Source organism: Catharus ustulatus, chromosome 4, assembly GCF_009819885.2.
Source record: "Catharus ustulatus isolate bCatUst1 chromosome 4, bCatUst1.pri.v2, whole genome shotgun sequence".
Taxonomy (NCBI): domain Eukaryota; kingdom Metazoa; phylum Chordata; class Aves; order Passeriformes; family Turdidae; genus Catharus; species Catharus ustulatus.
In genome coordinates, this window is record NC_046224.1 from 74749941 (window position 1) to 74766502 (window position 16562).

Here is a 16562-nt window from a genome sequence, read left to right on the forward strand (position 1 = left end):
AAAATACATCAGCTGGGTTTTAATATGCATTTTAACATTAATAAGAGGCATAATACAAAATACCGAGAAGTGTAGGCAAACAAAATGAGGAAGGAACATCCAGCTCCACACTTCCTCAAGCTTCCAGCACGCAAAGAATAAAATGCAATACCAACTTAATCATGCTAATACCAACCCATCCTTTCTCATCAATGACTTAGGAAAAATGTGTTACCCCATTGGTGTCCCCATGATCTGTTCCTTAACTCTAAAATGCCCAGTTTTCCAAATGTCAGATAATTTCAGCATTTTGTTTTCATATTTTAGGATGCACTACAAAGCAATGTGCAATGTAATGTGAAAGGCTGACCTGACAACCTCAGGTCACTGCTGCCAATATTTATTTGTGAAAAATTATTTATTTTTGCTAAATAATTTGCTGCAAAGTGTAACATAATCCATTTAATGTTTTTAAGACACAGCATAATATCTTGCATCAGGTATGCTCCTAAATGGGGTGAAAGGTAGAATGGCTATACACTTCCAGTTTACATTTTATTTAATTATGTTCTTTATTCTGGCTGAGCCATGTGTTTGCATTCAGCCATGAAAAATGCTACATCAGGCTTCCTTATCCTGCAGCTGCAGGTGAATGTGTTCTATAGAAGCTGAGGTAATGTTGGAAACTGGTGTCAGCACTTGGCTGTATAAAAACAGCACTTCAGTGCAAGGCTGGGCATTTTATCAAAGAAAGGCTGAAGAAGAAACTTGTGGTCCATTTATAACTTCTGTGATAGCTGGGCCTAGCAAATTAAAAAAGCTTTAAACAGTCTCTGGCCCGGAGCAGATAATGCTTGTACAGCAAGAATTAATAACAATATCTAATAATCTCTGCAAGTCTCTTAGGTTCTCTGGACCTAACATTTCCCCTCTATGAAACAAATATGTATCACTCTCACAAAAACCACCATGATGATTAAAAGTATTTCTTCTAACACTTCTTTCAAGGAAAAAAACAACTAAAATATTAAAAAGATTAAAAACCTGATGGATATATGAGCTCGATGTAGGGGCAGTGACATTTTACTTCATTACAGAAGACACAAAACTCATATGCTCATACGGGCAAGCAGGAATTTCTGGCTGCTCTTGGTAAATTTGCTTTCAGCTGGAAATTAGAGGCTTTTCAGCATTTTGTGGGTAGGAGATGCCATCTAATGGTGTACTGGCTGCTCTTGGTAAATTTGCATTCTGCTGGAAATTAGAGGATTTCAGCATTTGTGGGTAGGAGATGCCCTCTAGTGGTGTCTGTGGGATCCCTCTGCTGGGATATCCGAATGAGATCCATGATCCCAAACCATCCGTGCTGAGTTCTCCCATTCTCTTAACCTGGAAAGGTGTGAAAGAGCTAAGCAGTAAAGCTTTTCCATAGTTTTCACTTTGGGATGACAAATGTAGGATATTTGAATGTGACGAAATAAGAGAATTTGCTCTTTATTTCTTTGCAACAAGCTCATTTAATCTTTATTTTATATTTCTAAATATTTTATCCTGGTGCCTTGAATTAATCCTCTTCCCTAGAGTTTCCCCCAAAGTCTCCAGGGTCTGTGTACTTGTACATGTACCTGACTTCACCCTCAGTACAGTGCTAAAGATATCTCAGGATGGTTTTTCCTGACAGAGACACACAGGTGAACTTCCAAAATTATTGGGACACAGTCTGAGCCTGCTGCAATAACGAGCAATGATAAGGACAGTTTTAGGGTCTGATTTTCTCACAGGAGAAATGTTTTTGAAGTTCATTCCTTCAGCTGTCTTTTAAATATTCCTCAGGTTCATTTCAGAAGGAAAACACTGCCCTCTGGTGGGAGAAGTGAGGAAACATTTCTGCAAACACTCAGCTCTCAAAGACTTCTTTGCCAGATGTCACTTATTATAATTTCTCTCTTAATTGCCTTGGAATCCTTTTCATGAAAAGACTTAATCATCCAAACCTAAGTGTCTGCTGTACCACTGCAAAAATCTTTCAATGGTTGTGCTATTTCTTCTTCCTCACTTCAGACCCAAAGGCCAGACTGCAATCATGTGAGAGGCTCTAGACCCAGCATGAATGTGCAGCAGCAAGGGCAGCGCTCACTTCAGCCACTAAATAACCATTTAATGGTTCTGAGATGGTTTATTCCCAAGGCACTTGCTAGCAGAAATCAGGATTATGGAATGCTCATCAGAGATGTTTGAACTGGATGTGCTGAGGGATGAGGATGTGCTGTTTTTAATGAGATGGTATGGAACAGTTCATACAAAAAACAAACAAACAAAAAAAGGGTGTTCTCCACCCTTTGTCCGTTGTCCATAAAGCTCTGTGAGAAATGTCCTGTGCCCACCAGTTGGGAATGCCAGGCTCAGGGCAGGAGGGAGCCATCAAGGGCAGCTGCAACGAGCAGGGCAGTACTGCTCCCAGGGAAAACATGCTGGTTCTTAGCTGCTTCTGCAATGGAGAGAGCAGTAAGTATCTTCTGGGGGGTCATACAAAACCCCTTTCCAGAGGTAAATCCACATGTAGACAAGAACCTGGATGCTGCTCTAGCAGTGTCAGAGGTCTCCCAGGCAGAGCTGGCATGGCTGCAGGTCTCCAGCTGAGCTGGGCTGCCTCCCACTGTCCAGCTGCAGGCGAGGTTGGCGCAGTTCAGTTTTGGTGCCGTGTTCCACCCCTGGGGTCCCGGCTAAAGGACCACTCCCAAGACCAAGACATGCTGCTTCCACAGCCAGATATCCAAAATCCCGGTGGCTCCTCCTGAAGGACAGGCAGGTGGTGTATCCTGCTCTGCTAAAGTCAGCTCTGCTCCTCCGAGCCTTCTACGCCCGTGCTGGCCCCATGGGAGGCAGGCTGATGTGCAATGTTCTCCATGCCCAGGATCGCAGCACTCCCGCCTGGGGGCGGTGTTGGGGAGGAGCCGCTCAGCTGTGGCTGTGCCAGGAGCTACCCCTGCTCCTTATCCCATCTCCCTGGGGTGAAGGACACCTCGGGAAGCCACAGAGGGTGTTCCAGAAGGGGACCCCATCTCCTCCCCTGGCACCGCTGTGTCCCCTGCCACCTAAGGCAGTGTCACCGCAGCAGTAGCACCAGGGGCAGGAGCAGCAGCGCCGGACACACCGAAATCCCAGCAGTGCCACCGCAGTCCTGGGCATTTTCCTGCGAGATGGAGACAAGAATCAGCCTGCCTGCTGCCAAGCCCCCTGTCACCTTCGGGAGAGGGAGCAATGCCTGCGGCCGAAACAACCCACGGCTGTGATTCCTGCTGGCCACAGCATCCCCTGGGGGCTCGGAATCCTCCTCGGCTCCTAGCAGGGGGTGTGTGTGTGTGTCTGTGTGTGTGTGGATGTCTGTGTGTCTGGGTGTGTGTGTGTGCGCGTGCTCCTGACCTGTGCTTTCCGAGCTCGAGCCCCTCCCAGGTGGTCTAAGTGAAATCCTCCTGCTAGGAACCCCCTCGGGGATTCAGGGCCGTGCAGGCTGCAGCCAGCAGGACGGGCACCATGCCAGGTTGCAGGAAGAGACATTTGTGCATTCTGGGCACAGGCACGGCCCTGGTGCCCTCCGGCCGCGTTCCGTCCCTCCCTGCCCCGCTGTCCCGGGATACCTCAGGGTGGAAGGCGTGGCACGAGTCCGGCCGCCGGCGCAGCTTCTGGGAGCGCATCCGCTCACACTTCACCGAAGCGTTGTGTGCGAGGCTGTTAAGGACCGGCAGTGCGGGCAGGGAAAGGGGCTGGATGCCACCCACCCCCACGGGGCTCCGCTGCAAGCTGGGCTGGCTGTAACTGCAGCACCCGGGAGATGCCGCGGAGGACAAGGGAAGGGCAAGGGCAGGTCACCCTGCACGGGCTGGAGACCCCTCCAAGCCGGGTCATGCTCTGCATACCCATGCAATGGCAGCAGAAGCATATTTTCCAGCCTGGCAAACACGGAGATGACAAGGCATGTGGAGCCCTGCATCCCTGCTTGCATGGAAGGATATATTTGACCTCCTTTGCATCCATTGGGACGGGTGGGAAGATGCTGCAGTCGCAGACAGTGTCCGTGACGAGGAGCAGGAGGTTACTGCTGATGATCTGCTGTGCCACAAACATCCTGCAAGGGAACAGCAGATGACAAAAAGCACAACTCTCCAGCCCAGAGCAGCAGCCCTGGCATTGTCTGAATCACAGCAAAGAAACTGAAAGCAATCAGAGACTATTGGAAACAGGGTGTCAGCAGAAAGCAGGAGAGATCAGTGAGCCGGCATGCACAGGGAGAAGCTCCATCAGCACTCCTCTTTGGCCTCCTTTTGGCTCTGAACTGGCTCAAATCTACAACTCCATGCCAGGCACAAAAGTTAAAATCAACCCAAGAACCCAACCAAGCAGCCAAACCCAAGACAAGCCCTCCCCAGATGGGGCAGCAGGTCAGAGCAGATGACACCTGAGCAAAGGCTGGCTTCACCCAGAGGCATGTCACTGCCTATTTAATGTGTGTTTATGTGTATGCTTGTACAATGCACGGGTGTGTGTGGTCCTGGGAGGAGCAGAGCTGTGCTAAATTTCACGTTATTGGAGAGAACCCAGTAACACTGTGAGCTACACTGGTGTGATGGGACTGGCCAGCTGGTGTTTGGCAGGGAGCCAGCATGTCCTGGAGGCACTGGGCACAGGAACATCAGGCCCAGTGTGCCTGCACTGATGGCAGGGCTGTGAGGCTGCAGCTGGTGAATGGCTCAGTGACTCCCAGTCCTGCTAACCATGGCTCAGCCAAGTGAGAGGGCTTCTGGCACAGAAATACAGCCTTGTGGGGATGTGTCCACTGCACTGGCCAAGCTGACTGTGCTGGAGGAGTGCCCAGTGTCCCTGGTTATTCACCAGCCGGCCTTGCTGCCTTCCAGCATTCGAGGATTTCTGTGTCCCCTTTTAAAGTGTTGAATGCCACACAGCAACTGGCCATTACATTAGGGCTCCCTGACTAATGACTGCCTTGGGAGCTTTGACAAGCAGCCTTCAACCCATGCACAGATTCAGTCAGCAGGACAGAGATGCTCTATGCATCAGTCAATCCACAAGCCAAAGTTTTTGCCCAGGATGGAGCACCCAGCATGCCCCTGCTCCACCAGGAGCTTGTGGAATGTGATCAGGAATGCCAGGCCCTGGATAATGCTCCATAGAGCATCTCTCCCAAATATCTGGATAACAGATGCACAAGATGCACCTGGGAGCCAGAGGCTGTAACTATGAAGGAGCCAAGCAGGACACAGCACCTGCTGCTCCAGCCCTGGTGAAGTGCTGCCTCCAGCAGGGAAGGGGCAGTCCCAGCCTTTGTTTGTGGCAGAGATCTGCGACCCAAAGAGGTCACTCAGTTCCTCTGGATCTGCCCAGAGCTTAACACAATACCTTGTTCTCATCAAATTTGCAATCTCTTCTGAAACAATGTTTGGCAAGGCTCTGGTTTTCCTAGAGCCATGCTGACCAGTGAGGCTGTTTTTCTAACCTTTAAGTCTTTCCTGCAGTTGATCCAATACTGAAGACTAGATAGGATTCTTTTGTTTTTTGGTTTTGGTTTTTTTTTTTTAGGAACAATTCCAGTCAGATCTGTTTGGCCTCCTCATGTTAGGAAAAGCTGTATCAGTGGAAATTAATCTTTTTGTCACCTTTCCACATGTGATTGCTGATGGCACTGTGCAAACACTGAAAACAGCCTCTTTTCACAATGACTTTCCTGTTACTTTTGACTGTCCTTTCACTTGCACTGAAGATGGGAAGTAAAAAAGTGAGCTCTTGTTTTTTGTTAAGTCTAACACATTTTTTGCATCCCTGTTTTTTTGTTGTTTGTTTCTGTAGAAATACAGAAAAGAGGGAAAATGAAAAAAAAGAAAAGAAAAAAAAAAGGAAAGCCAAGTGCATTGCGAGAAGGAAAACTTTCTAAGAAGAAAGTTTTTGCCAGAAACATAAAGAACAGAAAAAGTTCCTTTCTGAAATCTGTGGAAAGATATATACATTTAAATGCTGTTGTCTAGCTTATTAAGAGATTTTTTTTTTTTTTTTGTTAAGAGTCAGTACCCTGGTCTCTTCACCTCTGTGTCCAGCATGGCTCTGTGGATGTTGTGGTGGCCATGCCAGGGGCACAGTGGCACTGAGCTCTTACTTTTGGCAGTCTCCACAGTTGATGAGCCCATTGGTCTCCTTGATGGCCGGCTCGTACACGAACACGGGGTACTCGGTGTCGCAGGGCTGCAGCATGTCGTGCTTCTTGTGCTTGTGAGCTGCCAGGGGACGAGACAAGGATACACGTGAGTGGCACAGGGGAGCTGGAAACGTTCCACACTTGCTGATGGACTTTGGAGGAGAGCTACCCTCCGGCAGTGGCCGGGAGCAGGTGCCCACCGAGAACAGAGGGAAGGAGATGCTGCAGAGAACAGCCAGGCAGTGATCCCTGCTCCCACTAGGTGGTGTGGGAATACCAGCCTAGGTAAGAAATGCCTCCCTTATCACCACTCGCCTTCTGCAGCAAGCCCGGAGCCAGCGGGAGGCTGCAGTGGCCAGGCAGGCAGGGACATTGGGCACAGGAACCCCTATGTTCAAAGGAGCTACCGAAACCAGCCGTGTCAATGAAATCTCTCCTGCCTAAGCCAGCCCTGCTAATGCAGTTTTTAAACACTGAAACGTGTGCCTGGGCTGGTCTCCTGTGCCTGTGCCAAGGGCTCTGCCCCTGTGGGAACCCTGTGGTGGGCCTCTCATCACCTGCTGATCCCTCCTGAGCCCTGACATTTCAGAGCGAGCCCACAGCAGGAAATTGGAGGGGCTCAGTATGTGTCATGTAAAGAAGAAACCACCATCAGCAAATAGACCTGGCCTGAGACCACAGGGAAACAAATGACAGCTCTTGAGGACCAGGAGAGACCCAGCTAATGAACAGCACTGGCTCCTGGATGGAGCAGCTGCTCCATCACCCACCAGTCACACTCTGTGGGACTCCCAAAGTAATTTGGGGATGAGGGGGAGCCGAACCACCTCACTAAGCCTCCCTCAAGAAGCAAGAGCATTCTTTCTAGGAGTCCAGCAAAATCTGTCTTCCCTGAAACTAGTGCCTTGGGCCCTTCTGGCAATTATTTTCTGCAGTTGGAGGTAGCAAAGCCAGCTCCTGCCTCTGTAGGACACACAGGGGACTGCTGCTGATGGAAATGTGAAGCTTTGTTGCTAGGCCAGAGGTGGCTGCAGCTCAGCCAGCAGCAAGTACCAGAACCGGTTTCTACATCAGCTTTGGGTCTGAGCACAAAAGCCTCGCTTTGCAGCCCCTCACCCACAGAGCAGCTACAGGCAGTGCTCCTAGAGGGACCAGCAGGGAAGAGTCCTCCTCACCTGGAGATTGTCCAGTTTAGCCTTTGCAGAGAAATGCTGAAGATTTATAGAAAAATGCAGCAACCTGGGTTTTAATCAGCAAATGTACGGTAAGCAGGCATCAAGAGGGCATCCATGATTGGACAGGTGACTTGCATCCCTGTAAAACCCTCACTGCTGAGAGCAATGGTCTCCTCTCCCCCCAGCACTGCCAGAGCAGGCAGAAAGCAGCAGGCACCTCCCTGCAGAGCTTGCCATCTAAACAATGTGGATTGCATAAGAGAGAGAAAAACTGCATGATTTTCTCTGATTTTTCTCTCTACCATGGCAATCCAGCAACACAAGACATCCATTAAGAGCCAGAAACTGCAGCCCAATCTTGCCTCTAATGCCTTGCCCAGGTGCATATGATGGGCACTCAAACCCCTCCCTGCAGTGCAGTGTCTCTGGTAATTGTACTTTGTGCTTTTATTCAGAAGTCTCAAAAACCAGCACTCAAGAGGCAGCCCTCAGCTTAAACCCTCTCAGACTATGGGACCCACCTTTTGGTGACATGTGAGGTTCATTTTACACAGATTCAAAAGCACCCAGAGCCTGACTGCAGCACAATGCCTAGTTCTGTATTCACTGTGGATTCACACTGAATTAATCAACCAAATTTGTCATTCCAGGGGCCAGCAGCACCTCTGCCACCAGCCAGCAGCTGTCTGGCTGTGCTCTGCCACCATTTGCTATCCCTCTGTGCAAACTCCCTGCTGCAGAGGCAGGGAAAATCCTCTCCCATTTCTGCTGATGGAGAATGCCTCTGACTGGGACCAGTCACAGGGGCAGTCCTGAGGAGATCTGGGATGAGCAGAAGACAGCTCTGTTTCTGAGGTGAATTTCTGACACTTCTGATGGGGCATGCAGAATATCCCCATTTATTCTGCAAGGAGAGAAGCTGCAAACATTTTCTGTCTCTGAGCAGCTGCAGGGCTGGTAAGTGTATTCTGGCCAGGAAAATCCCCAAATTAAGACTAAAGGAGTGTGAGAAACACAGCAGCATTTCTTTCAGCCTTAATTTGCTGTACTGGGGGCTGGGAAAGCAGCTCCAAACCCTGAAACAGGTGGCCAGGCTACGACAGCCTTGACCAGGGACAGCCCTTCTCAGGGACATGCTTGTGGCAAGACCACACATTGATCCCTCAGCACAAACCACCACAGTCCTGTTGAGCTGGCCCTGAATTTACAGCACTGCCACTGCAGCACAGCTGTTGGCAATGGACTGTGCAGTTCTTGCTCAGAAGAATTGCTGTGATGACCACAAAGGTGACCTCGTAGAGTTGGGGGCAAACTGCTTGCAAGAATTTAACATATGGCTCATGTCATGAGTGGCAAAGAGCCCTGACATACCAGGACCTAATTTTCCTGCTGTCCCTGGTAAAGGATGACATCCTTTACTAGCTCCTGTTATAATATCATATCCTTTAGAAGCTTCCTGTTATAACATCATCAAAGCAGATGGAGTTCAAGCAATATAAAATACAGTGGTGTGAAGGACAGGCTGCAGGGGGTAGTTAATGAGACTATCAGCTTGGAAAATGCAGAATTGAAGTTGATCTCAGCCTCAGCCACTGTTGGATGAGGGCTGTCATGGTGGGCTTGGAGAACCAGGCCCTGCAAGGGAAAAGGTAATTGAAGAGAGTGCTTGAACCATATCCAGGATAAACATGGCCAGCACCAAGGTGTATTTTTAAACTGGCAGAAGTGGCCTGCACAGACCTTAAGGGTTTTTTGTTTGTTTGTTTGTTTGTTTTTTTGGGCTTTTGGCAGAAACTGAATGAAAAGAAGCTGCTTGAAAATCTAACTCCTGCACAGAGACAAGACCTATGACACAGATTATGCTTAAGCCTACTGCCACTTAATTTGCTGGGAAGCAATGCAGCTGCAGCAGTATTGAGAGGTTCAGAGAAGCAAGTACATCATCAGCAAAAGGCTCAGGCTGAGCTTCTGCATGCACATGCTGGACATCAAAATGTTATCAGTGCCCTGACAGTCCGCTGGTCAGGGATTAGTAAACAGCCAGAGGAGACCTGATAACAATTGCAAACTTTATAGCAAAGATTGAGTTAATTCCAGGCTGTCATTGCTACCATCTGCACTTCCAGAAAGACTTTGTCAGACATTTGGCAACCAATCCTTCTGAGCAGCAAAGGCAGTTGCTGTGCCTCATTATGAACTATAGAGCCCAGATTGTGAACTCTTTCCCACCAGCATAAATTGTGCACTCGAGTCAGAGGATTTACTCTGGGACATGTGACAAAACCTACCACTTAGTTACCAATAAAAAATGTAGAATTTAACCAATTATCTTGTAAAATGCCTTCTGTGAACATTATCATGCAGTTAAAAAAGAGAAACTTTTATGATCTACAGAATTGTAGAAATAGTTCTTTCTTGGCTGCATGCCTTGCTGGAAATATTTTTGGCTTAATTAAAAACTTTCAAACCTGTGCTGATGTCCATAAAAGCAGAAGCCCTTATGAACACAGAGAGAAACTGAGATGCTGAGAGCAAAGAAAAATCTGTGGCAGCAAACATGTTTTCTCACCACCTCTGAAAAGCAGATTTGTATGATGAGTGCAGTCTGAATACATCACGCCCATGTTCCAACAGTAAGTCTCACCTTCCCAGAAAACAAGAGAATTTGGGAAGCAGAAATAGGTTTAGTGCTGCAGAGCCAGAGGTACAAAGTCAGGCAAGGGAGAGCATTAGATCCCTGATCATTAATTCCTCTGCACATAACGAGGAAAAATATGTGTGCTCAATTTCTCTCTCACAAAATGTCTCCTTCGCTTCATATTTTTCGCATACACCAGCCTTGGCATGCAGTCAAGAAAATGCTAACGTCTCTGGCAAAAATCTACAGCCCCTTCTTAACAACATGTGCAATCCATTTCTTCCAGCCCCAAGAGTATTCTTCCACCGTGCTACTCCCCCACACACATGGACACTCATTTTTTTCATCTGCAGACACCCTCTCTTGCTCTTCCTCTTCTCCATCCAGTAAGACACATTCCAACTGTCTCTCTTTCTCCATCTCTGTCTCACACATACGTCTTGCTGGGCAGAGAGCAAATTGGCAAACACAAGTTAGATATGGAAGCAGGGAGATACAAACACAGCCACAGTCTGGACTCTGTCTTGGAGGAATTTCTAACTACTCTGTAGGAGTGGATTTATGAACTACAGCATATACTTATCCGTTGAACTGCTTGAAAGTCCTCCTGCATTATCCCAGAGCTCGGCTGGGATTTATCAGAAGGAGCTAAGCCATGGTGTGTGGAAAAGAAGACTTAAGTTACTTCTTAATAACTGAAGTCTACAAGACCCTTGTCATTTCTCCTACAAGAAAGCACAGGTTGGTGTTGGGTTTGGGAATAACAGCTGAAAAGAATGGGCCAGCTGGGAGCCATGGTGAAGGACATGCCATGGATCATGGGCCACAGCAATGAGTGATGATGCTGTCTGTGCCTGCAGCTCTTCAGGAGGCTCCTGTGTTCCTTCTTTTATCAACTCCTCAGTGACAGACCTTCAATCACCAGCTCAGCCAGCTAAATGAGCAACAGCATCTCTTCTGTGCAGACCAGGGAAACAGAGCCAGGCTCTGCCTTGGCCCTGTCACACCTTTATACAAGTCCCCCACTGTACAAAAGGTGGAAAGAAGTCTTCCCTAGCCTAGGAATTTCTAGTTAATTCTCTTTTTTTTTTAACTCTTAGGTGGTTCTACTTACAGTGATGGAAGACAGCCTTGGCTGGAGAAGTCCCATGACACACAGACACACAGTGATGATGGAGACACGTGACAGTTTCACAGGATGGCAGTGACATGGAGACATGAATTTGCACACAGCAGTCAGGGATTTGAGATGATGTGGGAAAGATGAAGGCAGCACAAAAGGAAATGGTGATGAGTAGGACAGCAGTGACATCGACCCCTCCCTTTTTGCTTTCCTCAAGCACAGACTAAATCAGACAGCAGCCACAGTACATCCACAGCAGGACCCCATTCCCCTGAATGAGCAGTCTCTCAGAGTATTGCACCTGCTCATCTGACTGTTCCTCACCTATTTCTGCATGGGGCCACCCCTGTTATCCTGCTGTGTGTTACACAGCAGCCAGGGCTGTTTAGGGGACTGCTGAAGCTTCTACTGCCATCTCATTGGAGGTGGGGAATGGGACTTAAACAGGACCCACAGACCTATTGTCTAGAGGGGAATTTCACTTTCAAAATATGACTGTTTCCCCATTATGCCAGGAGAGCTCAGTGCAGAAGACAGCCAGCATGGAAAGTACCACTGTGTCCACTAAAGGCACTGCTAGTCATCAGTAATTAGCAAGACTAATTACAGCCCCTGCCTGGCTGCACAGAGCACACCTCCTCTTCCCCTCTGAGTCTCCTCAGGGCCATTAACATCCCCCCTGCTTGCAGAGGCTGGTATGGGACTGCAGAGATTGCTGGGGTGTTTTCAGCAGGCAGCACTTGAGCTGCAGGACAGGTCTGGATTTCAAGGAGACACACCCCTCTGCTGAACTCAGCTGCTATGAAGTACCATGTGCTATCATCTCTCCTCCAGAGCAGGTCCAGTGGGTAAGGGAAGACCCTCTGTGTGTCACTGAACTCTAAGGTTTCTGTCTGGCTTCCTGGAACCTCTGCTATGCTCCAGGGAATCTCTGCTGTTCCACACCTGCTCTGGCCTGTCGTGTCCTGCAGCAGACTGGAAGGGAGGCTTTCCAACAGGAGTTGTTTGCAACTGATGGCCTCTCTCATCCTCAGGAAGAATAGTCTTCCCTCTCCTCAGCAAATTACCCCGAGGGAAGCAAGCAGTGTGCTCCAAGCAGCACACACCTCACCCTGACCAGCCTGGTGCTGTGGCAGCCTGGAATGGAGTGGAAATGGGGAGATGGTGGGATCTGGGAGCTGGATTCCAGTGTCTGTGGAGGAGGGGGTGTGGGGCAGAGGGCAGGCTCCTCACACAAGGCCAGGTTTCCCAGTACAGTTTCTGCTGTCACCAGTGGCTGCAACACTCACGTGCTATGGGGCGGCTGGACTCTTGTGTACTCACCATCTGCCAAGTTGTCTGAGTGCCAGAAACTACTCATGTTAAACTCCAAAAGGAAGCTGTCAAAAGAACAAGAACAGAGGATGCTTTTTCAGCAGCCTGGAAGGATGCAGGTGTCAGTGAGATGGCCCTGTTGCCCAGTGAGTATCAGTTCTAAAATGTTTACTACAAATTTCTGGCAGTGCAAGTCTGATTTTTAAAAATTTTTTATTTTTTTTCCCCCACTCTGCATGCTAGAATCTAGTTCTGTATGATGGGATCCGTACTGTGGGAAGTCTGAATGGGCATTTTCCTGAAGTATATCCTCTGCAAGGGGCTCACCAGTGAGGGGAGGAACAAGTATGGCAGTCCCTGAGGCTGGGAGGGGATTCAGCCACTGTAGGACCCACCTGAGGAGCAAGCACGATGGCCATCAGAAGCCCACACTCTGGTTGCTTGGAAGTAACTACATGGGATTATTCTGTACCCTCAGAGCTGGACCTTTACCTCATCTCCCCTTTTGCACACCCGGCAAGCTGAGCAGCGGCACTTCATCCTCATCTGAGCTTGAACTCTGATTCACCCCAGAAGACTGAGGTGAACCCAAACCCAGAGGAGAGCCTCCCCTCTCTCCCCCCTTGCCTGGCACTCAGACCTGAGCTGCTTGGCTTGCTGCCTTCAGCCTTCTCCCCCTGTGAGAGGAAGATGTTCATTTGCTCCTTACAGGCAAGAGGACTCAGCACTGAGGATCTGCACAGAGCCCCAGGAGACCCAAGTCCTATTTCTGACTCAGGCACTTTGTACTGAGTGACTTCAGGTAAATCCCAGACCTGCTGTGGGCCTCTGCCTCTCAAAATGGCAATAGTAATAGCTTTCTGTCTCCCAGGAGCACGGTCAGAGCTGAATGTCAGGAGAAGGCTGACAGCAATGCCCTAATGCGGGGTATTCCGCTTGTAGCTTTCCCAGCTCTTGCCCCTCCTGGTCTGAGCCTCCCAAACACCCCCGTTTTTTGGTACTCACATGAGGAAATCACTTATCAGCCACTTCACTGCAGCTACAAAGGCATAAATTGGCTGGAGAATGAAAGAAGAAATGAGAAATACCGTAAGGACCTGGTCAGAGAATCTATACTTGTTATGCAGGACTCCGAATTTTAGACCAAGTCCCTCCACTGATCAGAGCTCTTGAAGACAGGCTGGAAATTCAAGGTCTGGGCATCACTGGAAAATGTTCAAAATACATCAAAAGCCAGCAGAACTGCCCTCCTACTAATAATACCTCCTCACCCCCTCCCCATCAGGGTCAGGGAGTTTATCAGGAATGTATGAAGGACTTTGAAGATGTAATTGCTTGATGATTTCTCTCCAGCGTGGATGACCTTCAGAGCTCAGAGCAGGAGAGAAACACAGCTAAATGGGACACCGCCAGTTTAGGATGCTTTTGTGTTCTGAGAGCAAGTGGTGTTTCTAGGACAAGTGACAGCACTGCCCAGGATTTAGTATTATGTGCCATTGATTGATTATGCTTAACTGTGCTTTCATCCAGCTTTTCTTCAAGATGGCATGACTTCTATCATCTTCTTGCTTTTCAGCTAAAAATTGGAAATTCAGCATTATCCCAGGGACAGTTCATCTGCAGAGGATACTGCTGCTTCTTTTCTTCATGGTAACCACGTCTAATTTTCATCTCCCTCTCTCATAATCATGCCCATGTTCTCAAACTCATAACAGATGCAGTAGTCACAGGATGCAGGATAATGTTCCATTACTGATGACTTCTCTTCGGCCAGAGTAAGTCAGCAAATAGTAAAATGTACACATGGCTGTCAATTTGACTGATTTTTGTTTCTGTATATGTAAAACTGACTGTTCTTGATTCCTTCCTTCTCAAGGGTTTTGTTAAGAGGGGAAGATGAGACATGGAGGCTGAATGCTCACCTTTTTATTCTCTCCCAATTCACCCCATTTTTGGCATCTCATAATTTATGACATTTCTTTCAGTGATCAGAATGGGAGGATATAATGCAGCAAATATTTTCACTACGATCACCGTATGTTATCTAGCCAGCCTAATTATAGCCATTGCAAAGCAGACATTGTTAAAAGTGTTATTGTTAAGAATGTTGTTAAAAGGCAATACTTTGGTGAAAAATTCTTTTGATGGAAAAAAATTACAATGTCATGCTGTAAGGAGTACTTCCTGCACTCTTTCCAGTATCAAAGGATGAACACATCCCTGTTTAGGGTTGTGTCAAACAGTTTCAAGTGGCCTAAGTGGTGAATAATTAGTTTGTTGTGCCTGGCTGAGGCAAGGCTGGGAAGGTGGAGTGGGATTAGAGTCAGCCTAAAGAGAGGTTGCATTTGGGTACTGGTAAAACCCTTCACTCTGTTAGTTTGTTCCCTGGGCTACCAGCGTTCTCACTCCCTCTCCTGCTCCAAGCTCACCCCAATGACTGCCATTTTCCACCAGATGTTCCGTTCCCAGACATTGCAACTCTCCTTCTTGAGCTGAGTAAAACCATGCCCTGTAAAAGCATTCCTGTTCATGTCAGCTGCTAGCTGATTGCTTGGCTTTCAGGAGAACCTGTCACAGTCTAACTCCTTTCCTCTCCCTGGTCCTTCCAATTCTCAGTGAGATCCTATATGGCAATAGAGAGCCACACTGGAAACCAACATCAGTGGCCAGCACTGCTTCAGGGAGGTGCCTGAGGTGAGTTTGGACAGTCCCATCACCTGAAAGTCTTTTGGGGAATGTGGAGAAGCCCTGCAGGAGGAAGGCCAGCGCAGGGAGAGCTGCATGGTGACAGATACGTACACTGAGCAGGGGCTGGGCACCACTGTGGTGGTGGTAGGGCACCTTGCACATTGCCTGGTAATCGTACATGGTCACTCTGCAACAAAACACAACAAGCACACAGTCAAAAGCAAGCAATGCACCCACCCACGGGACAGACACATCAGCTTTTTCTCAAAAATGTCATGTATGAACTGTTTCCTGGATTCACTAAAGCAGTGGTCTTTGCTATTTGGGCAGTGCAGGATCTTGCAGAGCAAGAAATCCAGGCTCTGGATTAATGTAACTGGGTCAGTACAGGAGGAGATATGTCCCTAATTTCAGAGAGTGAGTAAAGCAGACTACAAAGCAGAGGAATTATAATTGTAACTACCTCAGCTCCCCCTAGTTCCTGTTTTCAAAGCCACTGAATCTCTGAACTCTCTTTTGACATCAGCTGGGGGACTGGAGTGAAATGAACAGAAGTATTTTTAAGAAAGAGAGAGAAATGTGGTCACCCAGCTGCAATGCTGCATCTGTGGGGCTCTCAGACAACCACTCCCCAGAAAGGCAGGAGTAGCTGAGGCACTTCTGTACCCAAAATGCCAAGAAGTGTTTCTCATAACATCTTGCCTTGGAAAGAGAGAGAAGCAGATGCTCTCTGGCCACACAGAGACTGGGAGTTTCTGTCTCTCTGCGTTTTGCAGCAGGTGGAAGAGGAAGAGATGAGGAGAAACAGTGTGTATGTGCTGATGATGGCTGAGCAGTCAGCAGAGGGGGCAGGTAGCTAAAGGAGCTCTTGTGTCTGAGTAAGAGAGTCACATGCATCATCAGCATGTGCATTTTCCCTGCTCAAGTGCTTCTTAGAGGGACCAACATGCTCTGACCCACACACCAGTGAAGAACAGGAAGTACAGTGTGGACATCCCCCACTTACCGCCTGAACATGCCCATGTTTAGCAGCTGGGTCATCACTGAGCCATCCACTGCACCAAAAAATTTTCCAGTCTGCAAACACAGAAAGGGAAAAACAGAGTAAACTGCAAATTTTCCAAATGCTTTATGGCTCCTGCCTGCTGTCTGGAGGCCTGCTGTACATAATGAGGGCTTTTGTAAGGAGGCAACACCGAGCTTTGTCCTTTGGCTGGCTGGAAAGCTTGAGGGAGGACTTCCCCCATCACCAGCTGGGCATCCTGCACCATTCCTACCACGCTTGAAAATGATTTAGCCCACGTAAGTCCCTGCAACTTGTGTCAGAAAAAGGCAGACTCTCAAGCTGCAGAGACCCAGGCATGCTGAATCACTGGAAGCCTGGACTCTCCTGTGGGCTGTCTGGAATCCATGTTCTCTGCATCTGAATGCCTGAGTCTT

The 16562-nt window shown here is 48.3% G+C and overlaps 1 protein-coding gene and 1 pseudogene across 2 annotated transcripts in view; one reads left to right on the forward strand and one right to left on the reverse strand.

Moving 5' to 3' along the window:
* Nucleotides 1–600: 600 nt before the first annotated feature.
* CACNA2D4 (calcium voltage-gated channel auxiliary subunit alpha2delta 4) overlaps nucleotides 601–16562 on the reverse strand; it is a 117804-nt gene continuing 101842 nt past the window's right edge. The window contains exons 31-39 of one of the 2 annotated variants that reach the window (XM_033057445.1): nucleotides 16129–16199; nucleotides 15234–15309; nucleotides 13440–13492; nucleotides 12444–12499; nucleotides 11112–11132; nucleotides 6146–6263; nucleotides 3993–4105; nucleotides 3618–3700; nucleotides 601–3172 (exon numbers count right to left, since the gene is read on the reverse strand). In XM_033057445.1, coding sequence (XP_032913336.1) covers nucleotides 3086–3172; nucleotides 3618–3700; nucleotides 3993–4105; nucleotides 6146–6263; nucleotides 11112–11132; nucleotides 12444–12499; nucleotides 13440–13492; nucleotides 15234–15309; nucleotides 16129–16199 — 678 coding nt within the window. In that variant the 3' untranslated portion in view covers nucleotides 601–3085. The remainder of the gene's footprint in view (nucleotides 3173–3617; nucleotides 3701–3992; nucleotides 4106–6145; nucleotides 6264–11111; nucleotides 11133–12443; nucleotides 12500–13439; nucleotides 13493–15233; nucleotides 15310–16128; nucleotides 16200–16562) is intronic. The other variant, XM_033057446.1, reaches the window with a different exon arrangement.
* Nucleotides 9632–11091, forward strand: LOC116995093 (annotated as a pseudogene).